The 27,093-nt window shown below is 51.3% G+C and overlaps 8 protein-coding genes across 8 annotated transcripts; 4 read left to right on the top strand and 4 right to left on the bottom strand.

Annotated features, from left to right (window-relative positions):
- Nucleotides 1-2,359: 2,359 nt before the first annotated feature.
- Nucleotides 2,360-3,050, bottom strand: SMAC4_00054 (uncharacterized protein; the record flags this gene model as incomplete). The annotated part of the gene is made up of 2 exons (XM_003351465.1): nt 2,360-2,914; nt 2,982-3,050. The coding sequence occupies 2 exons, from the start codon at nt 3,048-3,050 to the stop codon at nt 2,360-2,362; spliced, it is 624 nt and encodes a 207-aa protein (XP_003351513.1).
- A 529-nt stretch (nt 3,051-3,579) lies between these two features.
- On the bottom strand, nt 3,580-4,855 carry SMAC4_00055 (uncharacterized protein; the record flags this gene model as incomplete). Its single annotated transcript, XM_003351466.1, has 2 exons — nt 3,580-4,692; nt 4,772-4,855. 2 exons carry the CDS (start codon nt 4,853-4,855, stop codon nt 3,580-3,582), a joined length of 1,197 nt encoding a protein of 398 aa, XP_003351514.1.
- A 1,192-nt stretch (nt 4,856-6,047) lies between these two features.
- SMAC4_00056 (uncharacterized protein) lies at nt 6,048-6,963 on the top strand (the record flags this gene model as incomplete). Its single annotated transcript, XM_003351467.2, has 1 exon — nt 6,048-6,963. One exon carries the CDS (start codon nt 6,048-6,050, stop codon nt 6,939-6,941), a length of 894 nt encoding a protein of 297 aa, XP_003351515.1. The 3' UTR covers nt 6,942-6,963.
- A 966-nt stretch (nt 6,964-7,929) lies between these two features.
- On the top strand, nt 7,930-9,162 carry SMAC4_00057 (uncharacterized protein; the record flags this gene model as incomplete). The annotated part of the gene is made up of 3 exons (XM_003351468.2): nt 7,930-8,491; nt 8,581-8,775; nt 8,833-9,162. Exons 1-3 carry the CDS (start codon nt 8,264-8,266, stop codon nt 9,160-9,162), a joined length of 753 nt encoding a protein of 250 aa, XP_003351516.2. The 5' UTR covers nt 7,930-8,263.
- Nucleotides 9,163-13,247: 4,085 nt separating this feature from the next.
- Nucleotides 13,248-14,385, bottom strand: SMAC4_00058 (uncharacterized protein; the record flags this gene model as incomplete). Its single annotated transcript, XM_003351469.2, has 2 exons — nt 13,248-13,598; nt 14,100-14,385. The coding sequence occupies 2 exons, from the start codon at nt 14,383-14,385 to the stop codon at nt 13,279-13,281; spliced, it is 606 nt and encodes a 201-aa protein (XP_003351517.1). The 3' UTR covers nt 13,248-13,278.
- A 1,393-nt stretch (nt 14,386-15,778) lies between these two features.
- Nucleotides 15,779-16,387, top strand: SMAC4_00059 (uncharacterized protein; the record flags this gene model as incomplete). Its single annotated transcript, XM_003351470.1, has 1 exon — nt 15,779-16,387. The coding sequence occupies one exon, from the start codon at nt 15,779-15,781 to the stop codon at nt 16,385-16,387; it is 609 nt and encodes a 202-aa protein (XP_003351518.1).
- A 3,109-nt stretch (nt 16,388-19,496) lies between these two features.
- On the top strand, nt 19,497-20,171 carry SMAC4_00060 (uncharacterized protein; the record flags this gene model as incomplete). Its single annotated transcript, XM_003351471.1, has 2 exons — nt 19,497-19,886; nt 19,965-20,171. The coding sequence occupies 2 exons, from the start codon at nt 19,497-19,499 to the stop codon at nt 20,169-20,171; spliced, it is 597 nt and encodes a 198-aa protein (XP_003351519.1).
- Nucleotides 20,172-25,902: 5,731 nt separating this feature from the next.
- SMAC4_00061 (uncharacterized protein) lies at nt 25,903-26,886 on the bottom strand (the record flags this gene model as incomplete). The annotated part of the gene is made up of 1 exon (XM_003351472.1): nt 25,903-26,886. The coding sequence occupies one exon, from the start codon at nt 26,884-26,886 to the stop codon at nt 25,903-25,905; it is 984 nt and encodes a 327-aa protein (XP_003351520.1).
- Nucleotides 26,887-27,093: the final 207 nt, after the last annotated feature.

Raw genomic sequence — 27,093 nt, 5'->3', positions numbered from 1 at the left:
CTTTGTTGGAGAAAGACACTCTACGGACTGCCTTCGGAGTCTCAACGGAGCAGATAAGGAGCCAGTTTGAAACCTTTGAGAGCGAAGTGGGAAGGGAAAGAACGGAAGAAGTCCACGCCAGAGTGCCCCCAGATATGGGGATGAGACGCTTTCTATGTCTGACCGATGGCCATGGGGTATCTAAATGTCACACGGACATTCGCAGATGACATTCATCAGTCAAACTGCCGACCGGAATTACCGACAGAATGCCACACAGACATTCGCCGGCGACTTTCATCAATTAAATCACCGACTGGAATTACCGACGGGCAACTGGACGACGGCTGGCATTCAGAAGATCTACTTGTAGGCAGATAAACTAGATGGACTCGCGCCGATGCCTGGCACACAGGACTCGGTACGTACCAACCTTCTTTGGTATAAGAAGGCCTTAAGGCCCGACCTTCTCATGGAGGTTGAAAGGATCAACAAGGCCTTCGAGACCAAAGTAGTTCATCAGCTGAATGAACTCTTTGTTCCAAGCCCAGAACTCTGCCCTTGTCACACTAAATACGGTTAACGTTCAAGTTATTTGGGAACCAACCGTTCAAAAGGAAAGCAGTTGTTATCAGGCCATCAGTTGGGCCATACGAGGGATTCACGAGGGCTAGGAAGCGGAGACTACGGTACCTACTACCGGCGATGTCAGCATACGTCTGGTGGTCAGGGATTATTCAAACTTCCCTGGAGCACATCAGAACTTGGCCCACGGTTCATCTACCGTTTAATAGACAAATGATTACGGAAGGCTCCCTGGGAGTTCATGGGAAAAACGACTGCAGGTAGATAACGCAACACACTATACTCATCATCTGCCTTACATGGCGGTCTGCCCCAGCTTTACATCATAACTGGAGCAGCAGTAGAATCGGTTATAAAAACAGCACAGACTTATTGATCAGGATGTTCACGAGTGTGACTTTGATAGTTGAGATTGGGCTATGGATTGTGATATCTTCCAGTGCTAACAGCAGTTTTCCCAACAGGCACAGTCTGGACGTGGAATGACAACTCGGCCATGATATCTTCCTCTCAAACCGAAGCCGTGCAAGGAACTACCAACTATTAGGTGGGGTAAATGCGCGCGCTGCCTCTCGATCCAAGCTCACTCAGCACCGACAGCTCAAGTTCTCAACCAAAGCGTAGTATATGCGATCCATTTGTACCAGCCCCATCCCCATGCTAGAATGCGATTGCATCTTATCCCTTCCCTATAGGAAAATTATGGCGGCGGGGTAAATTGGCTCTTTCCTTTTTCCCACCTCGATTCCTCACGCACATAACTCGCCATTCTCCACAATTGCGCCGCGCCTTTTTTCTCACTCTTTGTCACACGAACATTTGCTCATAGTTCTGGGTTAGGGTTGCCGAGGCTTAGCAGAGTCTCAATGCCTGACATCAGCCTCATGAATGCCCGGCGGCCGCAGGCCGTGAGGCTCAACCTCACTTTGGCCAGACTCTCAGCTACCAGCATTGCTCACCCAAGCCCCTCTCGACGCCTTCAGGCTAGCGAGCCAACCATCAAACTGCCGACGACGCTAGTAAGCGAGATGAGGCAATCCCCAGTCATCACAGAAGCGATCACAGCAACCAAGCAAGGATCAGAGCTACCGAACGAGGATCGGCGCCAGAAGAAGGAAATAAAATGGTTGAAGGCACTCAGGAAGATCCACATGTATGAAGATCGCTATATAGATATCACTAGAACTTAGCGATTTTCGTGCATACCCATTTTCAGGACGGAGGGCAAGAGAAGGCGGGAGAGATAACCCTATCGTGGTCAGCGCGACGATGAGGAGTAAAACGCCAGCGTAAATATCACCAAGTAAATAAACGAAACGAGATTTCAGCCATCAACAAAGTAAACTCTTTGTGTATGTGAGATTGATGATATCAAGGTTGGGGATTTACAACACCACGGAAGTATCACGACATTGGTGGTCCCAACTAGCGAACTTACAGCGGTCTTAGCGCACTTGTCAGATGGAGCAGGGATGTCAGATAACACGAGAAAACGGGATTTTACCAGCTAAAACGACCGTATCTTATAACAGCTGCCATCTATGGAGCCATGTGTGGCCATAGAATTACCCATCGCATTGCTTGTACTGCGGACTACGATGGCTGAAAACAAAGGACTGCTTTGACGTTGTGGACTGGGTGAACTCGGATTTATCAAAATGGGATTCATGGAACAGTCACGAAGAACGGGCGTCATCCTCTTTGTTTGCCGAATCTGGTCTAATAAAAGACAAAGGCCTTCTCCTCCCACCCCTTCCAATGCTCCCATCTCTCTACCACCCTCCTTTCTCCGTACCTACTCCCCCTCGTCCTCATTCTCATCTTCCTCATTCTCATCGTTCCCTTCCCCGTCTTCCTCCTCCTCTCCCTCTGAATCAGTAGCATACTCCCTCGCCCAATTCTTCAACCACATCTCCTTCTCCCTCTTCCTCATAGGGCAATCATCCGCACCCGTCTCCTCCAGCCCCTCCTCGGTGTTATCTTCATACGCATCCATCCAAAAGTCCACCCTCTGTGACGGCCCAACCTCTTCCGGGTTCTCCCAGTGAAACTGGACAAGCAAGTGCGGCGCCCGCTTGAGGTCGTTGGCCGGGTACCAGTACTCGTCTTTTGTCCAGCCTTTCCAGGAAACTTGGTAGTAGAGCTTGTTGCCGTACATGAGCTGTGAGGCGACCACTTCTTCTAGTTCCCAGAGTGAGTCGCCGTCGGGAGTGGTTTGGTTGGGGTGCATGTTGTGGGGTTGGAAGGGCTTTGGGGAAAGGGGTTTTGGTTCATGTTGTGGGGCGGGTGCGGGTGCGGGTGCTTTCTTGGGTTTTGGCTTGGGTTTGGCTTTGGTGATTTTTTCCTTGGCCTATGTGGGCAGAGGTAGTGTCAGCTGCTGCTCATAACTGTGGAGTGGAAAAGTATTGAGGCTTTACCTGTATCTTGGTTGCCGTTCCTTTCTTTGTGTTGGCAGTCCCTTTCTTGCTTGTTGGTTTGGGTGGCATTGTGGTCGTTGCTGGTCTTGGTCTTGGTAGAAACAGCTTGGAAAATGCTTTTTCTTCTATTGCGCAAAGGCTTGCGGGAAGCTTGACCCTTCACTGTCAATTGTTTTCCTCCATAGAAGTTTGACGCCCTTGTGGGTTAAGTTTCTGGGTTGGAGGGAGGAGGGGAGAGTGATGACTTTAAATCCTCGCCGGAGCGGGAAACCGGGAGACGGGTTACTCACAAGCTGCTCGTTTGAGTTTGGTTCACGTAGAGACTGGAGTTTGCGTGGTCAGTGAAACTTCTGCTCTCATCGTCAGGCTCGATTTCTTTCCAATCGTCGTTGAAGTTACCTGTACCTATGCTGTATTAGCCACACCCCTTGCTTCCTGCTTTACCGGTACCATGAAGCACGAAGTCTCTTGCGAAACTCCCTGCCATCCTCTACCCCCTGCCTCCTGATTCCCAATCCTTGGCTTTTGCAAGCGTCAGAGGTTAATACCTCTGCTTTCCAATCCCTTGTTCCTTCAAAACTCTCTTTCACCTTGACCCTTACTTCTCAACTGGAAAATCATCATCATCGTGAGCCTCCGCTACCTCACCGTTGTCGAACGCTTCTTTCCAAACATCCAGTCGCTTTGACGGACCCGGCAGCTTGGGATACCTGTCGTGGAATGCCATCAGGCGGTCGGGTGAGGTCTTGAAGTTCCGTGCCGCGTAGAAGTTGGGATCCGGAGCTCCCCATCCCTTCCAAGCCGCCCGGTAGTAGAGCAGTCCCTCGATGATGACAGATGCCAGGATACGGTGGACCTCATATTGAGGTAACTGCTCCTTCTGCTTAGCTCGGACTTTGGCTTTGTTGCTTTTTGCCTTCGGCTCCGGTTTCGAAGCGGCGGAGGTAGTTTGAGATCGTCCTCTGGCCCTCATACGTGTCATTGGCGGCTCGTAGTGTCCCTCCTTCCAGTTCAAGGGGGTACTTGGAGGACTTGTAGATAAATCCTCTTCCGCTTGAACTTGCGACGGAGCCAACTCCGCGATGCTGCTTTCTGTTTTCGTGTTTGTGTTCATGGAAGGATAGTGGGCATCAGCTTCAGGGGTTGTGGCTTCCACTTGAGCTTGGGCCACGTGCAGCTCAGGGGGGGTTTGGATCTCCCGTGGGTCGGAGAAGAACGGCAAGTAGTTGTACATATTAACGAAGAGGTCCTCTCCAGTTTGGTCCTCATAGTGCGTGCTCTTGCTCTTTCGCTTTGAACCGGTTACTCTGCTGCCATTGGCACCATCACCTTCCTTGCCCGATGGGATATTTCCTTCGGCACCGACCGCGGGAAAGGTAGAAGCACTCCGGGTATTGGCCTCATTAACGGGGGAATGAGCGGTTAGTTCCAAATCCACATCCATGTCGCTGCCGGAAAGAGAGAGAGACAGCATGGGGGAAGGAGCGGAAGAAGTAAACGGGGTCTGTGGAAAGATTGTGAATCCATATGACGGCGAACCTGAAGCATCTCCAGATGTATGCAATCTTCTTTCCGGTGTGGTTCGTTTGACTCTTGACTCTATAGCTGCTGTCATGGTTTCCACTTCGTTCATATCGCGTTCGTAGGCGTCAAAGTCGAAGAACTCCGACATATCCACGTCGTCACTTTCCCAGGCACGGTAGATGCCAGTCTAAGATCAAGGTTCGTCAGCATCAGCTTTCCTTGGAAGATATGCCCACACCACTGCACGGGGCACTTCATGCACTTACCACGCTCTGCCTTGACTGGTCGTCATCATGCTGATTCTCGTTCGAAGACGAAAAGAAACCCCCAAAACCGTCAAGGTTCGACATGGTATCTTTTTAAGCCAGCGGCGAATCGGATGCGATCTCTTAGTATAACGACGCAGACTTGGTTTCAGCTACCACTTGGTGTCTTTAGGACTAGAAAGAACGAATATTCTCAGGGTTTATATCTCACAACTAGGCCAGCGACTGATTGCCATATCCGATCAACAGCGCCTCCACCGAAGCATTCCAAGATGACAGGATAGGAGTCCACGAAGCTTGTGTGAGTCTGGTGTCTGAATGGAACAGCTCCGGAGCTCCAGGTGAAGCAGAGCACAAACGGAATCCATCTCGACGATGTGCCGTAAGATGCTGAAGGTTTCTCGCCATCTGGAAGTTGTGTCTAATTGTCCGGTTGTTCAACGCTGGGATTTTGTCCGTTATAACACTGTTAATTCCATTTGTATGTATGGTATGACAGGATCGTGTGAAGAAGCTTTCAAATGGGCTGCTTCGGTTGGCAACACTTTCCGTCCTACGTGTGTCACGACCAGCAGGATGCTGTCTCTTGTGCCGGTTCTTGCTTTTACTGAGCCCACCAGAGGCCAACCACTGCTGTTGTAACAAAACCATGTAGAAGCAAAGGCAAGAAACTGGTTAAAACACTAGTTGAGAGACGGTTCCTTGAGTCCAAGGATTGTACGCAGCGCGATCCCCATCTTAAATATTTTAATTTTTGCGAGCCTACGGCTTCAGCTGCGACTTTGGGAGTGTCTTAATTTGCACACTGTACCTCTACCTAACTCCGGGACACTTGATGTGAAGTTACCGAGCTTTATGGGGAGTCACTGGCCTCTGACGGTTGGCTTGATTTTCACGGACCAAACTCAAAAAGTCAATGTTTGAGGTGTGAGCAGCATGAATGGTACAGGGCATGAAGCAAACTGCATAGACTCATCCGTTCTCTACAGTCATATAACATCGGGTTATTACCTGTACAACTTGTGTTCTTCTTCAACGTTAATTCCTGCTTTATGTACGCCATAGCCCATCCTTAAATGTAGCAAGGGAATTGCATCAGGCTTTCTCTTCGTCAACGGCCTCACGGTGGACAATTTGTTTCAACAGAAGCGAGTTATACTCTCAAAGTCACTCTGGGCCTTAGGGGTATGGGTGGCAACTACATCACCGAATGGATAAAGCAATGAATGGGACTTCTTTGATGATGAGGTCGAAGATTGTTATCTAGAGTAACACTATGTCCCTGAACACGCGAGAAGTGCCACCTGATAAGGATGTTCGAGCTCATTGTGAGAGTAACACTCCATCTAAGAACATTCATGGCCATACCGGTTTTCGAACAGGTTCTTCGTACTCCGCTCCACCGCCTTCATATAATGTCGTGGACGTCCGTTGGGTTCCTGGCCCCAAGGGCATCACGGGCAACGAGATTTCTGACGAGCTCGCTAAGGCGGGCGCCAAAGGAGGAGAGGTAGTCAATGAAGGCTTGGCTACCCTTGCGCACTCAAAACGGCTTGCTAAGAGGGAGGCGCGTACGGATTTCAAGGCATGGTGGGCCACGAACAAGCCAGAGTCTTACGCAGACTACCGACTGGGGGCTTCTATCAAGCTTAACGACGAATTAAAAGAGTCGGATAGATGGTCTTTACACTACCTCCTCGCGGCGAGGTCTGGCCACGGTGATTTCAAGGACTACCACGAGCGCTTCGAGCACGAGGACGCCCTGCTAACATGCTATTGTGGCACCTGGAAGACCCCCTTCCACCCTTTCCACTGCAGGAAGGCATATGCGGTTTCCCCCGTCACGGGCGGAGGGGCTACGCGGGAGAATCTCTCCCTTGCTATTGGAATATACTGGCAGCGCTTCATCGCTAGGATTCAGACCTCGCACTTCTTTTCATGGACTTGCACGAGGAAGGCCTGGCGCCAGACACTCTGGGAACAGCACACTGACAGCGGTGGCGCCGCTGACAATCTTACGGGATTTCTACGGGGTAGAGGGGTGGAGGTTGGTCATGGCCACGACATTGAGAGGGTTACGGTGGACTTGGACAGGCTAGTTCACCGTAAAAGGAGACGGGAGGAGGCCTTGCGGGAGGAGGAGAGCGGTAGCGAGAGCGGAGAGGAGTGATTTTGTCCTTTCTTTTATCTTTTCCTTTGTTCTACAGATCCCGCCATATACTGGCAGCACACTTACTGGGCGATTCGATTATAAGTGTTGGGCCGCGTTTACGCTATGGACAACACATGATTTACATTGGCAATAGGCCTCGGTTTGCCCTCGGATTAATGGTTTTGGTGGACAGTTAGGGCACTGCTCTTAATTTTTTATGCTAGACTCACCGGTGCGGCACGTCTTATGCCCTACGGGAGGCGGAAGTAGACGTTAAAAATAATAACAACAACAACAACAACAACATTGAAACCTAAGCCAGCAAAAAGGTTACCGGCGGCAGCCATGGCGATAGCGGTGGTGGTCACCCGTACTTCACTAGTTCGGCCATCCTCCTCAAGAGACCTAGGACAAAGCGTTTCAACAAGTAAGAAAAGGAAGAGGGTCTGTCTTCGGGAAACACGAGGTGGAATCAAATCCTGGAATATGGAGACGTAGCAAAGGAGAGTAACCGGATTGAGGACGGAGGCATAAGCTCGTAGAAACGTTATGCCTATATCATAGCCATTAGCATTTTCTCGCAACGATATAAAGCTTGAGACACTAGACGATAACATATTACCTATCCCGTAACTTCCGTATCGGTCCTACCAATACTACTCTAACATCACCTCCGTCCATTTCAAACAACCAGGCCGACATCATCCTTCCTCTTATAGACTAAATCCTGAATCAACTAGACGTCTCGCATTCTATCTTGACCTCATTCTTCTCACTTTCCACCTCCTAGCTGGATGAGTAGATGCACCTGTGGATGTGAATTCACAAGTCTGGGATTCTCCACCAACCTCGAGCCACTTGACTATTTCTTCCCTTATGCAAAGTCACAAGTGCATCTCCGAATTTTGCGACAGCACCACGGCCGTCACCTCACAACAGCAACTGGAGCAGTCTCTCTTCCAACCCACTTAAACCAAGAACATACCAGCATCCACCTACCTCAGCCATGTCACCGTACCAGAGGGCCGCTGGCTTTCGCACGGACACCACAGACCACGGCATCCACTCCCGCCCATCCCATCACCGGATTGCGCGCCCTGCCCGCTTAGACATTATCAAGTCCGGCGCTGCAAAGAAACAAGCCATCATGAACCACCAGCTTCCCAACGAGTTGCTGGCTGCCAGAGTCCAGGAGAACGTCAATCCCCTAATGAACACCCTCCCAAGCCTTGATCTGAACATCCAGTTCGGTCAGATCCTTTTTCCTGTCATGTACAACGAGAACGATCGCACCTTCGACCTGGTCACCCAACGTCGCGACCAGCATCTGGCCAAGAACGATGGGCATCACCCTGTCCGTTTGGGCGCCTCTTTGGCCCACTCTCGCATCAGCAATCCTCCGGTCCTTCATCATCCCATTCCTTTCAACCACGTTGAGGCGGCCTTTCCTGATATTTCCTGGCCAGTTCATCCGGATTCCACTCAGTCGGTTATTCCTATCAGCGCTCAGTTCAATCCGTTCTATTCGACACCTTCTGAGCTGGAGGCTCCGGTTCTCTTTTACGAGGGTATTTCGGACACAGCTTCCCTTTTTGAGTCTGCCAATCCCGTCAGTCCCAAGGCAACCCTCGAAGCGGTCAATCCCCCTCTCCCCAAGTTAACCGGGGAAGCTCTCGCCATGCTTGACCCCGCCAACCCCCCGAAGGTCTCACCTCTTTTGTCCATGTACGAGGACTCATCTGCCTATCCTCAAGAGGCCTCTCTCAACTCTGATCTCGACTCAATCGTCACTCCTGATTCGGACACCGTCAATTCCTACAATTACTCGAATCATCTTGTTCGGGGATCGCCGGTCTGTTGGACCCGCGACGACGTCTGTGAGCTTGAAGGCTGCCACACCTTGGCCTAGCAGCCCGAGGCTGGCAGGTGCTTCGAGCACATGGACCTTTCCAGTGCCAAGAACAAGGGCAAGAAGTTCAGCCGCGCAAAACGGGAGTGGATTGCGACGGAACTTCACAGGAAGGGGTTGTACTTGTGCATCAGTCGCTACGACGCGGCTGTCACCCGTCCCAACACCCTTTGCCCCAGGTGTGTTCATCTTCCTAAGAATGCCGAGGAGGACTGGAAAATTTACTCTGCCTCCGTGTTGACCTGGGTCAACGGGATTGACAACGACAAGATGGTGGCTCATCCTCAGTGGGTTGGAACGTTGGACGTAGACGCGGACGCTTCTATTTGAAGGACATACCTGTGTTGTAGCAACTCGCAGTCTTTCTTAACGATACCTCATACATCTTGACCGACTGAACATTCTGAATCCCTAAATCGTGATTTCCCTACCTCGGAATCTCTTTCTCAAACGTCAACCCCAGCTAGGAGCCTAAGCAGAAGCTCTACTACCCGCTTGACATAATGCATCCCCTTATATACTCCAACCCTGACTGACTGGACATCTCATATCCTACTAGATCCAACATCGCCCATTGTTAGCTGTTGCATTTATCGTTGAGACTCGCAGCTCCGGACCTACTCATCGGTCGAGTGAGATGGTCCATGCTTGGAACATAAACCTGAGCTGGCCGGGATGGTATAGATGGGATAAAAAGATGATTAATGAACAATATGTACGTACCTCTGAGTCTCTGTGTATTGAGGGCTCAAGTATAATGTGGCGCAACTTCCAGGTTGCTCCAAAACGGACCAGTGGCTGGACACTGTCAGTGAATGGGAGACGTGCCAGTACACTCTCCCCAAGCCAAAATATCTCACCCATCAATGCACCCTATAAATGCACCGCCCTTTTGCACAACTCGAGGAACTCGGCTTTTCTCCTCCATGCTAGAACCAAAGGTATTTTGTCATTCTTGCTGAAAATACCACCAATGGCACCCTTCCAGACAGCTGCCGGCACTCGCCAGCGTCCCCTGGCTTCGGGCCTTCGCGCAGCCCACTACCGTGTTGAGCGCCCCAATCTTCCTCTTGATATGGCCAGGATCATCGCGGCCAGACGCCAGGCTCTTTTCCGACATCGCCTCCGCGATGAGCTCCTGCCTTCCAGAGCCCAGGAGCATACTTCTCTCCTTATGCACATGGACCTCTCAATTGTTGCGCCTGGTCATGCCACTCCTCCGGTTCCCACCATCACGAACGAGGAGATGACCCAGTTCTTCGACTTCGACGCTTACGAGCGTGATCACCAAGCCGCCATGGGGGTCATGGAGGAAGTTGTTTCTGCTCCGGGTCTTTCCATGCCCCTGGTTGAACCCATGCCAGCCGCTCCTATCATCGACGAGCAAGACATATCCTATGCCTCGTCCCCGGCGCAAGATCCCAGTGTGTTGCACTCAGTCAACAACGATCAGTTAGTTAACAACGATCAGTCAGACGATGACAACCACCCAGCCAACATGAACGACAACCACTCAGCGAGCGACAACCACTCAACCAGCGACAACCACTCAGCCAACCAAGTCATCATCAGCGCCAACCAGTCACTTGGAGCACATCAGTCGACCCCTGCCTCTCCGATGGAACCTTCATCGCAACAGCAACTTAGCACATCAGACTCTGTTTCCATCTCTGAGTCCGAGCCGGCCGCCGTAATCAACAATCCGCCCTTGTCTGATGTTGGGGGCCATTCAGTTGTGCCTGAGCACGCTCAGAACTCCGTTACAGTTGGTCCGCCTTTAACTGCCGAGGCTTTGGCAATCATCGATGCGGCCTCTCCCCCGACTCTCCATATGCTGGGTGCCCAGACATTTTCGGAGTCGTCAATTGCTTCCAATGCCGCTGATGTCCCTCCGGCTGCCCCCATCGTCCCGGGGCCCCCGATCGTCGTATCTCACATCGCGGCGAACATCTGCCGTCACGAAGGCTGCGCGGCTCTGGTCTAGCAACCCGGAGCCGGCAAGTGCTTCGCGCACCGCGGCAACGCACTGGGCTTGGCGAAGCAAGGCTGGATTCGATCAATGCATGCTCAGGGCATTTATTTGTGCACTGGTCGCTTCTGTGCAGGTGTGGCTACCCAAAACACCTTGTGTCCCGCCTGCATCCAGCGCGGTAGGGACACTAAGGCGAGAGCCAGGGCCGCAAGGAAGTGGAACACCAAGTGGGCAGCGGTTGTTGCTTGGGTTGCCGAAACCCAGAGGCACGAGCAAGACGTCTATCCACAGTGGGTGGGAACCCTGGGATTGATGCATGACCAGATAGCCGAGGAGTTGGAGGCCGGAGTTGATGATGGTTAAATCGCCGCATCGGTCCATGATTCTGATCAGAACAATGGCGATCAAGGCGGGGGTATGGACGATTCTGTCATGTAGGCGAATCTCTCTTCTCAGCAGACCGACGGAGATGCCGGCCAGAGAGCCCCTTAAGTTGTCTTTCCGCGCGACAATACTTCTCCAAACATCAAGCAAAATAGCAGACATCGTCCGGAGCAACGGTTGCGCGAGGGAAGATGAGAAAGCGAAGGTCTACGTCTCGAAGATACCCGGAGGAGACTGTATGTCGCAAAAGGGAAGAGGCCAATTAATACTGAACGGTTATAAATGGTGGAGGAATTGCACTGGATCGAGGGATGACTGGACTCACCGAACAGTCAAATCTTCATAGTAGCAGATAGTGCAGAACAATCCGGGGTCAATACCGTAGTTACGAGGCAAGTATCATCATCAATGCCTCTACTTGCTCGTACCTTCCTTACTTCAAAGGCCTTCTTCTCGAGTTGCTGTTTCAGTCCCAGACGTGACATGACATGGCCCACCCAATGACGCGCGTTCTGCTTTGGACGTTACTGCCAATCAAACTTTGGAGTTCCTAACGCGATTCGCTTGTTATCCAACTCTGACATTTGAAACCCCATAAACGTGACTTTAGTGTCATCGCCGAGATCGTAAGAAGTGTCCATGGAGTTTCTGTTACCGACTGGTCAAAGGAGATCCCAAATCAGTGGGGAAGGAAAAGGATTTCCCATCAGCGAGTGGAAGATGTCAACTTGTTTGATGGAGATTGAGGATGTGAGTATGGGTAGAATTCGTGGGGTTCTCGAGCGTTTAATGTCAGATGCTCACAGATTAATTGTCCAAGGTGACGTTGTGGTGGTTGCCTTTCTCGGAACAAAGTAAGGCGGACCAATATCGGCTGCTTCCAGTGTCAGCACCATCGACAGTGACATCAACTTAAAGTTTGCAAATGTAGATTACTCATACCGTAAAAGGCATTTTTGGTAGTATCATCCATGATTGAGAGAGTTGCCAAGGGGAAAAACAAGTTGAGCGCAAATTGGGGCGGAGGCGTCTCGGATCAACTCATCGCAGCTGCAGGCAAAAGCATCCGATATGCGCGGTACGGTACTCTCCTGCCAGTGCCAGACTTCCTAGTTCCTGTATAAACTCTTGTCGCAACATCGGCAGTTCAATATGGAACGTGAACCCCATGCACTCTTTCCCTCATTGTTGTTGATAACTCGCGTGTGATCTACGATGTACTTAAATGTCAAGCCAGCCCCCATGTCGCTCTTCCTTCCCAGCCTTCATTACACCAGGGTAACAAGCTCTTGAAACCAATGGAGGGGAATTTGATAGGTAGTGTTGATTTGGCTTGGAGGAAAAAGAGGAAAATCCCAAGGACTGCCACTCCTCAAGCTAAATACCTTGAAAACGAGACTTAGGTAGGTGGGGGCCAAATCAGAGCGGAAACAACGTCCAAAGAACTTCAATGTCGGTGCAGGGAAAGGGGCGCTCCTCCGGCGCCAGTTCATCAACATCCCTCACCGCAAGCGACAAGCACACGCATTATAGTGAGCCAAGCCAACATTGAAGCCAAACCAGCAACTCCCGTCTTCAAAGTCCAGACACCCCCGCCTGCTCTTTTCGTCATCACCATCGGTACAGTGTGAGAGTCATACTGTACACTGTATCTAGGTAGACACGCACTATTACTCCCCAAGGTCAGTGATGGAGGCAATCGATCGATCAATTAAGGTTACACAGCGTGACCAATACACCGAGGCAACCCCAGAACGTCCACCTAGTTTCTTGCCATGTCTCCGGGCTCTCACCGTATTAGCATGTGATCACCGGTTGATCTAGGCGGCATTCCGCCATCTACTTCTAAATTATCTGTTTCTATAATCAAAGCGTCACTATACCCTGTGTACACATCTATGAACGTTGATACAACTGTTGAATTCCGTCAATAAGTTCCTAATTTGCACTTGGACATTCGCACTTATACCCCACGGACTATTTTTGTATGCTAGATTCACCGATGTGGCACGTCTCATGCCCCATGGGAGGCGGAAGTAAACGTTAAAAATAACAACAACAAAAATTATACCCCACGGATACCAGATGTATCACTCGAAGTCGAAAGACATAGGCATCTCGGGGTCTGATCCCTGCTGAGGATACTTTGCAGCATCCTCCCCGTTCTCCTCATTCCTCCCATTCCTGTTGTTCTTATTATCCTCGTCGTTCTCATCCTCCCCGTTGATCTCATCGATCTCATCAATCTCATCGTTCTCACCGTCCTCATCGTATTCGGAATTTTCGGAGTTTTGCGTTCCATCACCACTACCATTGCCAGCCGAGTCTTTTTTTGTCTTATACGACCCATTCCATTCCTTATGCTTGCAATGGCATTTTGAGCAGCGCTTGCGCCCGCGATCAGAGTCCCCTGTGATACAAGAAGTGCAGCACCAAATTCCCCGAGAATGGCGCTACTTAACAACAAGAATTGTGTTCTTGCCTATGGGGTTGCACTGGTAATGTTGAAAAACGTTTCACGCCCGGTTGCCAGACGAGGGCGTTGCAGCCGCCCTTGCCTCCCGGTCCCAAGCAAATCTTTTTGGAAATGATGGGACCATAGATATTCCCATCCGGACGGTCCTGGCTGCCCTCACCACCATCTTTCCTGGACTTGGCTCTTCTCTTACGATACCCCTCTCTCTCCAACGTGCGGCATTTTAAACAATTCGTGTTGCTTATGTCAACCTCCTCCTGATAACAACGGGTGCAGGTCCAGATCCTAACGCGTGACGTTCTCTGACCTTGTTGATGATTTGCTCTTTCTTCCGGCGTGGGAAATGTGGATCCTTGATATGATCAAAACACCATTTGCTGTGTGGTTGCCAGACAAGGGATTTGCAAACGCCTGCTTGATTCGGTAGAGGCATACCGCAAGGTTCCGTGGGAATGATGGGGGACCCCACCGGTTTTCGGGAAGCGGACCGCAAGATAGCGGGAGTGGAGTTGGGGTTGCTGGTGCTGCTTCCAGCGAGAGATCGATTATTAAGAGAGACGATTTGATGGTAATTGTCAATACTAGGCAAGGCCGGGTCAACGTACGCGTGGAGGTCGCCAGATTGTTGAGGAGGAGAGGAAATGGCGGGAACGTTGATGTTATTGTGGAAGGGGGTGGCAGATCCGTTGGGGTTGGAGACTGGTTGGTGATGCGCCACCATGCTGGTAAAGCTTGGCTCGACTATCGGGACTCTGAATGCTTCAGGCAACTCAGGACTTGGAGCCCTACAAGGGTGTTGATCTCTGGCGTCAGGGCCTCCAGTCGTTTGCTGTGTGAAAAGAGAGCAGCATGTATTAGCCTGAGTCCATCCGAATGCATCTACAACAAATGTAGGACCCTCTTACCTTGTTTACTCCTCCAGGATTGTTGTCTGGACTCTCGTCAGGTCCCTGATCACGCAATGTTTTGTCTGTTTACCGTGTATTCGTGGTGTTGTGGATCTTGATATGCTGCTGATACTGTAGTCGTGATTGCAAACGTGATACTTCTGTTCAAAAAAGCTAAAAAGAAACGTCCGAAAAGGATACGGTTATGTGCGACAATGAAGAGGTGAAGAAGAAGAAGAGGAGAGGAAGAGAAAGTATAAGATTGGGCTCCTTGTATCTATCTTGCTTGGTCTCCGAGCGGGTGACAGATGCCCTTGCCTCCATTAGAGGGACTTGTGTATTTGGCATGCAGGTACCTTCCCATTGAAATAAACCCCACTCATCGGAGCGCTCTTTCTTAACCAAATCCAAATTCTTCGCCATGTCCTTTTCACCTGCCCGGGTTCCGTTTCCATAGTACACCTTTCTTCTTGTTCTTGATCCCCAGTGTCCCGTGCTTCTGGAGTGGCTTGGTCCCGAACGGTCGCAAGAAGAAAGCGAGCACGTTACGGTGAATACAGGTAAATTGGACAACTAACCGTGTCGGTAAATCCCTTTAACCTAACCTGTAGAAAGTCTCAAGACGCAGACTCTTTACCCTGTATTTCTCATTCTTATGACCTTCTCGCGGCGGCCTTTCCTGGGACAAGGGCAGTGTGTTGGACTGTCCGTATTGGGTTCATGGTTACCTAGGGCTTATGGTTACGGAAAGAAAGCCTGCGGTTGAACGAAATGTAGAGACCAAGAGGACCGAGAATCATCCTCTCCATCGTTGTGTGGATAGACCGACCTGGCAGAGCCGTCGATGGGAACCTTTGATTTCCCAAGTAAACCATAAGCCGCAGATGCCCAGACCAGGAACTTGCTAGGTCCCACAAGGTAGGAACTCTGCTTTTGTTGCATATCTGTTATTACCCAAGAATATTCTGTAGGAAGTTCCAGGTCGCTTTTCAGTCATTGATCCTCCGGCAGTTAGGTTGCCTGGATCGTTCACGTCGTGTCCTTTTGCTAACACTGGATCGCGAATATTGCTTTGTGAGGGTAACATAAACCCCAGCATAGCCCGTCGCCTTTCATATTCCTAAATCACCAAGAAAAAACAACATCTTTCAGAGCATCGCTACTGCCTTGCACACAGGGAGTCGTCAACATTCCCGACACCCCAAGAAGTCCGGAACAGTTGTCGATATGTCATCTTCCACCCATGAGATCGGGAGATCATCCGATGACCCGTTCCACCAATCCCTTTCTCTGCGGGTCAGGCTCGGGTCGGCCAAGTACTGTGAGCAGCTCTGCCTTCCTGTACTCCGAGACAGTGAGGATCGTCTGACGCCGATTTGCATCGACTACATTAAGGCTACCTTTAGTAGCATCGACGCGTCATCCCGCCACTTGAAGAACAACAAAACTGTGCCGTCGAGCTCCATTCCCGACCCGAGTCTCCCATCTTCCATCCACGACAAGATCCATGCGGATGACTGCTGGCTTGATTTCGGCCACGATACACCCATTGAGGAAGACAACATCCCTGACGATTTCAATTATGGCACCCACTTGGATCATGAGTCTCCTACTTTGTCTCCCTCCGAAGCTTTTATTTTTCTCGAATCTCATGTTGCCACCTCTTCTACTCTCGAGTGGGACCAGGCTCTAGAGCAAGCTACCTCTATCTCCGGTGATCACGCCCAGCGAATGACCCTTTGGCTCTCGAAGAAAACCTCTCGACAGCTGCCCCGGCCGTCGTCAACGCCGCCGATGCCGCCCAGAAGAAACCTGCCATCACTGAGCACGGCTTGACTCCGCCCGTCTCTCCTAACCCTTGGCCCCACCTTTCTTTCCCGGTTCGTCTCCACGACAGTGACATAAGAGACAGCATCGCACTTACCGGTAGCAATGTGTGGTCAGTCAACTGGAAGGCGGGAACTTTTACACCATTCTTTTCAAGAAGGACATGGGAAATTATCCTGGATGAAACAGCATGGACATTCAATTGAGTCGTAGATGTACCAGTGGGCAGTTTGGGTTCCTGTTACGATCCAATAAGGAATCACTTATGTAAGCAGATAGATTAGACCAATCAGAGCCGCGCCGGGCGCCGGGCGCCGTAACCTACGGCGCAGGTGGCCGAGTGGCCGGGGATAGCTTCACCCGGCTCAACGGCGCTCATTGAAGGACCAGTATATAAAGAAGGCCTCTCCAGGCCTTCTAATATCCGGGTTCTTCAGCAAGCAATAGCTATCACAATCTACCAGTACCTTTCGGCTACTACTCCGTTACTCTATTGTTCTATCCCAGCGATAATACTCCTGTGCTTGTAACGGTTCGTCACAGTTCCCTTCTCTGTTGGCCAGCGTAAGTCCCCTCGGGCGATGGAGTCTTGGGGCTCACTGTAGGACGTATGGTGCGCTGTAATATAGCGGGTGTCCGCTCAATATCCTGTTTCACGGCAAGCCTCCGCAAAAGGGGATCCCGGCGGCTTCACAAACAAGAAGATCAGGGGATGTCAACAAAGGAAGGTGACAACAATGGTGACTTCCTCCTTTGTTATGTATGTTTTGTTTCCATTACCAACATCACTTGCCGGTTGGGTCCTTGACTCCTGTCTACTCAAACAGTCCAGTCTGCAGCTAAGATGCAAGTAGGCACCATGACCTGATGCAATCTCGCGGCAGCTGCTTGTGGGATGGTCCGCGTGCGTACCTACCTTCCGCTCATGAAATGTTCCAGCAAGTCCACCCGGATTGCTGCCAAATGTACTTGCCTGCGCACTTGCTTCCATGTCAGGGAGGTAATTCACGTCATGCAGTTCGCTAGGCGACGAAAAGGAATCCAACGATTTCCGTTCTCCCTCTCATCGCCCCAATGTTGCCTGGTCGCACCTCCTATAAGACTGACAGGACACTCCAGTTTTTTTTACCCTATTCTTCGCATTTGCTTCACAGAATAAAGTAACTTTGGTCGGTAAATGATGTCTCTGAACCATGGAGTCCTTGGTTGAGCAAATAGAGCCACCGTCAAGACCCAGGTCCGGCTCGGGGCGATCCTCAGCTGTGGCCTCAAGCTTCTTGCTCCAAGCTCCCTTCACGTCACTAAAATGCTTTCGGCTGCGGCCTGAGACTTGAGATTTGGACCAGTGTCTTTGGAGACGTTCAAAGATATGTTTTTCTTTCCTTGTTTCTGTTCTGTCCTTCCCTAGGTACTCTTTCACTTCGACAAGTCCATGTCCCATTCCAGGTCCGATCAGCCCTGGCCGCTACTGCAAAGTTGTTTCCGTTGCTAACCTCGTACCGTCTTCCGTCGCCAAGCAATTGGGAGCTCATCAATTTGAACTCTCCTCGCCGGACTCACAAAACAGAAGTTGGAACAAAGAGTACTCGTTGGCCTTCAACACGTTCTCCGCAAGGGCCTCCGCCACTCTCCCGTCGAGAATGCATCGCGCCACGTTGATGGCCGACTCCACCCTACACACTTCCTAACATGATATCTCCATGTACCGGCATCACCGTCGCGCTAATTGCTCAAGAACAATGACCGCTTCACACCTCTTCCAGCAGCTCCTCAATATTCACCAACAGCAGCAGCCAATTACGTGCAACCCCGATGGACTGTCGTCTCGATACCTCCATCGCCGTACCACCCAACAATGGGCGTTGTCAAAGACGAGGAAAGGTGTGACAAGGGCAGTGTTCTGGGCTTGGAACAGTAGTTCAATTCCGCTGATAAACTACTTTGGTCCCGAAGGCCTTGTTGAATCCTCTGAAGCTTTTCCATCCAGGCCGGGCTTCAAGGCCTTCTTATGCCAAAGAGGTTTGGTGCGTACTAAGGTACGTACCAAGCCTTGTTGCTTGAGGCCTCAGGGTATCTATCTAGCGATCTTCATACATGTGGGTCTTCCTGAGTGCCTTCAACCATTCTACTTCCTTCTTCTGGCGCCGATCCTCGTTCGGTCGCTCTAATCCTTGCTTGGTTGCTGTGATCGCTTCTGTGATGACTGGGGATTGCCTCATCTCGCTTACTAGCGTCGTCGGCAGTTCGGTGGTTGGCTCGCTAGCCTGAAGGCGTCGAGAGGGGCTTGGGTGAGCGATGCTGGTAGCTGAGAGTCTGGCCAAAGCGAGGTTGAGCCTCGCGGCCTGCGGCCACCGGGCATTCATGAGGCTGATGTCAGGCATTGAGACTCTGCTAAGCCTCGGCAACCCTAACCCAGAACTATGGGCAAATGTCCGTGTGACAAAAGGTGAAGGCATGGTACCCGGAGGGATTCCCGTATACAGAAGGCTCAAAACAACGAATGGTGCTGGACACATAGCATACATCGAGGAAATTGTCACGCCGAATTGACGGGTCATAGTATCTCATTTGCGAGTCTAGCGTATATAAAGAAGGACTCGGGTTTCTTTGGTCATCATCCTGTGAGTGAGGAACTTCTTGTTACGTGGAATCGTTCCCAGCTCTTCTACAATCATAACGTCCCATAGCTACACATCAACTGCCTGGCAATTCCCAGCAATTCGGACTTGGCCGGTCATCCAGCTTGTTGACGAGTTGTTCTGAAAAAGTGGTGTTTTGAGCTTCCATCTCATCACAGACGGGGACGCTAACGACGCGCCGACCACACAACAGAAGAGTAGGAGTTGAATGGGGAGATAATAAATAGTACAAAATGTTAATTACCTTCACTCCGCCTGATGCTTTTCATTTGCGCCGTACGGCACACATATAACTGGCATGCTCCTTGCCCTGGAACACATCTTGACTCTTTCCTCCGTCACGCTCGCCGTCACACATTTTTGTAGCCACCCCCTTAGGCACCAGTAGGTACCTTTCTTGGAGCGATTTAACTCCCCAAAGGCCCCTCAGGTGTATTGATGGCAATTATCTCTGTAGGAGTTGACCCGACCAAACAACCATGGCTAGCAATCACCATCCTACCATGTTCGTCGCTGGTGCTAGCGACCAGGGCGAAAATCATCATCACATCAACCAGGCCAACTTGGACCTCAGCGATAACAACCACCTCATCAACCAAGCCAACATGGCCGTCAACGACAACGCATCATTTGACGACCCGGCCAACCTGGACGTCGGCGATAACCATCATCACGTCAATCACGCCCAGGACCACCCTAACATCAACTTCAATCATGCCGACCCGCACCCTGAGCCTGCTATGCAGCCTCTTGCTGCTCCGGCCATCCATGGCCCGGTTCCGGTTGCGAACATCAACCCCATCGCAACTGCCGTTGCCAACGCTGGATTCATCGACATCTCGACATGTAAGAAGATGATCCATGGTGAAGTCTGTGGCCTGCCGGCCTAGCAGCCCGGCATGCGCCGCTGCTTCGACCATGTCCTTCCATACATGAGCTTTGCCAAGCGCGCCTTGGTCCAGGAGCGCCTCATGAGAGGCGAGTGGACCTGCTCCGGTCGCTTCTGCCGCATAGTTGCAACTCCCAACACTGTTTGCGCCGAGTGCAGACAGCGGAGCCGTGAATACCGCCAGGCGCAGAGGGAGGCCCTTCTGCAGGCCAGCGGCGCCCAGGGCGCCCTCCCTGCGGGCGGTGCGATGTCTGGTGCAGTCTAGAAGGGTGGAAAGATGAACTGGGCCTTCGGTTACGAGGTGGTACTAGAGAGAGGGATATCGATAATGGAAAGACGGCCGGATACGGTGACGGGAATATGGGTGGCTAACCTTCATCTCGAGATCCTTCATAGTAGATAGCTCCCATCTGTTTGACCTTCCCAAATAGATGCTCCTCTGGCTAGGGAACCTTTACCTATCCTACCTACACTGAATCCCATTCGTCTTTTCACTTGCTGCAGTTATTATACTCCCTTTTACTCTGTGACCACCAGCCCTTGGGAAAGCGACACCCTGTTAACATGTCAAGCGTACTACTTCTATATACCTACATCCTGTACCGTAAGATACCCAACTTACCGTCACATAACAAACTGAACAGACAACAATTACCATGGCGAAGGTACACACAGCGACTGCTACGCCTGGATGCCAGCCGAGACAGGCGCTAGGCCAAAGCCAAAGGCGTCAACAAGCGTTGTCGTCTTGCACCCGAGCAGGCTTCCGGCGATGGCGGTCAGGGATGTCTGATCAGCCAAAGCGAGACACTCATGCCAGTTAGTCTCTTGCGAGCCAAGTGGACCTGCTCAGGTCGCTTCTGCCGCGTGGTTGCCACGCCCAACACTGCCTGTGACGACTGCAGATAGAGGAGCCGCGACTGTCGCCAGGCGCAGAGGGAGGCCCGCCTCTAGCTTCAGGCAAGCGGCGCCGCCGGCGCGCAGGGCACCATCGCCCCTGGAGTTTGAAGAATTATGGTCTTTCGAGAACAAGACGCGGAGGATGGTAACGACAGTAGGAGGCAGAAAAAAAGTCCTGAGTCCATGGTGTTGCACGCGCCCAAATGCCAGCGCTGTTATAGAACAAGCTGTGCACCCCCAAGTCGCCGAAAGCTTCCATAACAGGGTCGCCATTTCACCGGCAGAAGTGGGTAACGAACTTCCATCCGATCTCAGGTAGGAACTGGGACGCTAGCGACCACAGAATGAAACAATAGGAATTGAATAGCGAAGAGTTATTGTTGCAAGAAAAGACCGAGGAGGATTCACTGACCCTGAATCTGTTGATCCGAGCCGCACGGAACACGCATAAATCGCACAAACCGCCCTCTGCCTTCTTTTTCTCTCTTCTCTTTTTTTTCTTTCTTTTTTCTCTACCTCAAGTCCGCATCTGTGTGATTTCCTCCAGGAAACTCACCACGAGTAACGAACCCACGCGGTAAGAGGACCTAACACAATCATCGCAGCTTCTGAGCTCCCAAGCTGATAGCGCCAACCACCTGAGCAGCGGCAAAGCTGATCGCAACTCCAACCATCATCTGATCGCCGACTACAACATTGCTATCTACACCGCCGTTGAGCGCATGTTGCAGCGTACCGAGGTAGCCTTGGATAATCAGGCGACCTGGACCGCCTTCATCCAGTCTGCCAGTTCTGATGCCGACGAATTCTCAGAATTCCACGACGCTACTCTTTCCATCACCGACGGTGCCTACTTCGACGTCGTCCCCGTTAACATCGGCTTGGAGGAGATGAATCCATTCGAGCAGGCCTTTTCATTCCATGCCCTGCGCAATCTGGTCCCCGACCAGGTTTTAGCTCCGGCTCCCATCGCGGCCCCGGATGGTAACGCCTTCAACATTTCCATCGCGGCTTCGGCTCGTAACGCCTCCAACATTTCCACCCTGGTTGCGGCTGCTGACGCCACCAACGGCTCTTTCACTTCTCTGCCCATTCCAGTCCCCGGTTTGGCTACAGCACAGGCTCCCATCGCAGCCCCGGTTGCTGCTAACGCTTTTCGCACTTCCCCTACTACCAACACCGGCCCGGTTCCCGTCCCGACCCTGGCTTCTACGGCGGGCCCCATTCCCGCTGCTAGACCCCCCCCCTCATTGTCATTTCCACTTGCGACAAAGTTCTTGGAAACGGTCTTGCGTGTGGTGCTTTGGGCTAGCAACCCGAGGCCCGCCGTTGTTCCGCCCACCTCGCCTTTTACATGAGCATGGCCACCCGGGCCTTGGTCGCGGAACGCCTCGCCAGGGGCGAGTATACTTGCTCAGGCAAGTACTGCCGCGTTGTTCCGGCTGCGAACACCGTGTACGCTAATTGCAGACAGGCGTCCAAGGACTACCGTCTGTCTAAGAAGGGCCAGGCTGCGACTGGTGGCACCTTGGGTGGCAGAGTCCAGAAGAAACCCCAGAAGAAGTAGGGGGCTTCGTGTCAGGGGATTGAAGGTTGAGATGGGTTAGGGAAAGAACTTGATAGCTGACACGAATCGACATTTGGACCGTGGACCGGGGCTCTTCATCGTACACTCTAACTTCCCCCCTAGATAAATGCAGCTATTTATCCATACTAGAATAAACAGTTAATAAACCTGTCGTTCCAATGTGTATCACCATTTGTGATTGTAGTTCCAAATCATCGTGATGATGTGTTGTGTCAATCGTGATATGATCCGGCGAGGGTATCCACCTAAGATATCCAACATCGACCATTAATTATAGCCTTTAGGAAGCAATCAAATGCTTTTTTGTCACGTAAAACATATCGTGGTACCTCAACACCACGCTGACCGTTGCCGATAACATCATGGCACATCTCGACTAGCTTCAACCGCAGACCGCTTCTGAGGCTTCCACGTTCATGCCGGAAAACCTAAGTTGTGCGTTTCCATCCCATCCTGTGCAAGCCAAACCATCACCATAATTGCTTCAGTCGGCGTTCCGGTCACTACACTTGTCATAGAGCCTAAGACCAACACTGTCGCCTCCGCAGTTGTGCCGACACCTAGCCGTTTGGTGGACAGATTTTATCAACACGACCAGTTTTCAAACGCAAGGAAATGCTGTGAAACATCAGGCTTCGCGGCTCGACGTGAAGGCGGGTGTTACTTGAAGCGGACTTGGACTGCCGCTTGGGTCGAGCAACTCAAGAACAGGCGTAACCATTGAAGCTGGACATAAGCGTCGAGGGGGTACCAAGAAAGCCTCGCAGAAAGCCCGGCTTATTGAACAAAGGTCATTAAGACACTAGTTGCATAACCCCAATCCAGTTCCTGGTCGTCATTCTTTGTTCTCTTTTCTTTGACTGTGAACGTGTGCCAAGCCATATGATTGAGATTCGACTGTATCTTCGGCATTGCACTGGTGTCGTCACCGTCACCGAAATACCGTTCCGCATCCACGTACCACGGCTGCGTGGATGGAGACTTCAATTGACATCTGGTATGGGAGAAAATATTGAATGGCAAACGGAACCTGACTGGCACGAGACCTAATGGGCCATCATAAGAGCAAGGAGGACGAGGAAAAGGAAGACCACGAACTGAAATCGCTTGACCACCAAAGTTACCGTGATGTGAAAACGAGAACTGATTACCCGGTGCTGGTCCGCCGGATGATCTCGTGTGTGTCAAAGACCAGTAGCGGTATTGCTCTTCGCAGCGTTGCCAAGAACCCCTATACTGGAGAATTAAGCACTTGCTCGCGCTCGTGGGTGGGCCCATAGACTTCGGCGCCAATGTAGCAATGTTGGAGGAGAAGGTTGACAGGGCGGAAACCAAGTCTCCCAATGTTGGAATCTCAGATGGTAATTCCCTGGCAACCAGGAGCTCGGGGGGGAGGTCGAGGAATTCATTAATTGGCAGACTTGCCGTCTTCCTCGTAGACCGAGCCAAGTCACACTTGGCCGGGGTGGTCGCCTTGAATGAACACCGCCCTCTGCTCTTCTTTGGCGTAGCTTTCTGTTTCCAAGACTTGAGCTTCTTCCATCTCTGCCACATCCAGTCTCCTTGTATTATCAACTCGAGCTGGTGCGATCTTACACGTGCTACACATTGTGTAAAGGAAGCTAATAACGGTTGATCGAAATGGAAGACCTGTCCAGCCATCATCAGCTTCGAAGGTGATGTATAGCTTGTAGAACCGATCTGATGGCATCTCATGTCAGATTCAACATTGTTTCGGCGAGGGCATTTCAATGTTATTCTTGCTCAAAGATGCGGATAGTTCGCTCGTCGGGTTGTGCACAAGACATCTTGGGTATATGGTGAAATGTCATGATGCTGATTTCTTGGCTTGGCCGGTTTGGGGTAGGGTTAACTCGGCAGCTGCAATGACGTTGAAGAAGTGTTAGCGACGATGGCTTGGCACATCTCAGGAAATTGGAGATACGGTTTGGTACAGTTTCGTTACCCTGCTATGTTCTCCACATGTGCTGCTCTTATTCAATCCCCAAGCACCTCGATCCATGGGTCACGGGTCAGTTCTCTTTCGAGAGTTGGTCTATTGTTGAGGAAGGTGGGTAAAGCAAGTGTGGGCTGGCTTGTAGTCGCGAGTTGGGAGACTGCAATATTTGATACATGTACTTGCCGGTGCGTTCATCTCGTTGTTGCGGTATAGGGTACCCCAGGTTGAGTAATAACGGGTTTCCTAGGCGGAGCGAGGGAAATCTGTAAGCAAGCTTGTCAAGGCAAGGTAGCAAGAATCGGTTGATGTCTTCACAAGAGAAGAGAACAGGGCCAGGAGACACATTGTTTGAGGCAATACTGTATTGATGGCCCTATTGATCAAACCCATGACGTCAAAAACTGATCTCCGGGATGGTTCTTGGTATGAACTGCCACATTCGCATGTTTGATAACGGTCGTGGCGTGACGAGTTGCCGTGGAGAAAGATATGACTAGATGGTGATTCGCGTTTGTGATCATGCCGATGAGCGGTCAAAAGCTGATGATCTTTGGGTAAGGGAGATGTTCACCATCGGCTTGCCCCGCTGCGGGCTGTTATGTTAAAGTCTTGTATGAAGGATACGATGAAAGCGCCCAAGAATGGTTTTCAATATGGGTCCAACTTGCCTGCTTGTTTCGAACTGTGCTTTGTCCAATCCCAGCCGCGATCCGGTACCTTAAACAACTCGCTCCTTCTTCCCGTCTTCGATGCAATTGCGTGATGGCTGCTGCAGGGCATATATAGTCGTTCTTCCCTGCTGTCTGTGTGATCGAATTATGCCAAATGAAACGCGATGAGTATGGCGGCAGACGTGTCCAGTACCGTAAATTCCGGATTCACAGTTCCTCGTCTTGATGGTCTTAACCATGAGAGCTGCGGAGCACTTGAGGCTTCGAGCAAGAAGAAAGCAGAAAGGTTTGAAGATGTTTACAGAAGAAAGTTTAGCAAAAGGAGCACAACACTACCTGCGAGGTACTTTCCGACGCGCTGTGGTATCTTCCCTCCGTTCTCTCTACATTCCGCAGTTGACGGGAAGGTGCATATGCCAGACGCTGAAATGACGCGACTTCTACGGGAAGCTGCATCTATCAACGGTCATGTGAGCGAAGGCGCGACCGAGACTTTCCCGATGTCGGCGGGGAATCTCTTATCCCCCGCCAACCGGCTTGGTGCGTGGCTCGACGGACATTTTCTCCTTACTTTCAACAGTTGCACCTTCACACCCCGTCTTACGTGTCTACGGAATCCAATGTTCATCATGTTTTCATTTGCCGATCAGCTATCTACATGGCGTCAAGAACCCTCCATTGAACTCCGTCGTGTTCCTTTTCCACGACTCAAGTTCAACGCCCCATTGTTTCTTCTGGTGCTTGTTGACCATTTCCTCCCTAGTCTTTCGCGTTGACCATCCATCTTCGACGACGACACCGCATTCCACGAACTCCGCGCGTGGATCCTGCGGTAGACATGAAGCTGCTCTCCCTCCTCCGATTGAACATCGCCAACCTACTCGCTCTCTTCCTCGCTAGTACTCGCCGTGTTCGGGGCCGCCGCAGACAGTACTTGGCTGAATTTGATAGCAAGCCGGTCTACCTGAATCTTCACCGCCGAGAGCACTTTACCCTGGGCGTGGACAAACTGCGCCAACTCCTTGATCTCCTTCATGAGTTTCTCCGATTGACCATCCGACATACTGGCGGCCTCCCTGTCCTGAATTTGTAGTTTCGCAAAGTCAGCTTCCAGCACTCCCATAGTGTCGTTGATGACCTCGACTTCCGTCTTCGTGTTCTCGGCATGTTTCCGAAATTCGATAATAAGCTGTTTGAGGCCGTTTTCCATGTTTTTAACTTCGTCCAGGACACCATCCAGACCAACACGGGGTCCGGCTGATGATGTTGCAGTTGCTTCCACGGGGTTCCCGGCGCTGTTGTAGGATACAACGGATGTGCATCCCATATCCTTCAACTCTTGAGGGCTCATCTGCAACAGATCTTTGCCGTATTGCTTATGGACATCATTCCATCGATCCAAGAAGTCTCTGGATGCTTCCTCAACTTCTATGAGTCCAGTTTCCCACAAGCCGGGCTTCGCATCCAAAGTGATACAGTGGCCAGCGAATTCAACCATACTCTTCCATACTCTGTGGCTCGATTCTTCAAAGCCTCTCCCAGGCGGGTAGTGGAACTCGACACCGCGATCTTGGGTACGACAGCAGTCACACTGGGTCCCGCTTTGTTCCTGTCCGACCGGGGCTGTACATGCAAGCTCTCCGATGATTTCGAAGGCTCTTATAAGGGCAGCATCGCCCGAGGGAAGACATTTCCGGAAAATCCTTCCCACCATGGCAGCCCGGTATGCGCATCGAGGACATTGCGGCTTCCGCCAACCGGGTGGACGAGTGTAGTGTTCAACATTTGATAGGCCTTTGCTGCCCTTGCCTTTACCCAGGCCACCAGCTTGGGGGGTCTGAGTAGAGGCCCGTTTAGACATCTTGACAGGGTTCAATTGTTGCAAGCTGGTAGGTTTTGCTCCCTTACCTTCGCTTCTTGTCGCAGAAAAGAGTCATGAATGAGTAACTGGCATGAACGGATGACTGCCCCATAGTACACAACGTTCCTTTTATTGCCAACTACATCACCCTTTCGATCTTGAACAGCAGACAGTTGTCAAACCGCAAATGTCGATCCACGTCGCTGT

Source organism: Sordaria macrospora, chromosome 4 (assembly GCF_033870435.1).
Source record: "Sordaria macrospora chromosome 4, complete sequence".
Lineage (NCBI taxonomy): Eukaryota > Fungi > Ascomycota > Sordariomycetes > Sordariales > Sordariaceae > Sordaria > Sordaria macrospora.
The sequence above is the reverse complement of the archived record's forward strand: the minus strand, read 5'-3'. Positions and strand labels throughout refer to the sequence as shown.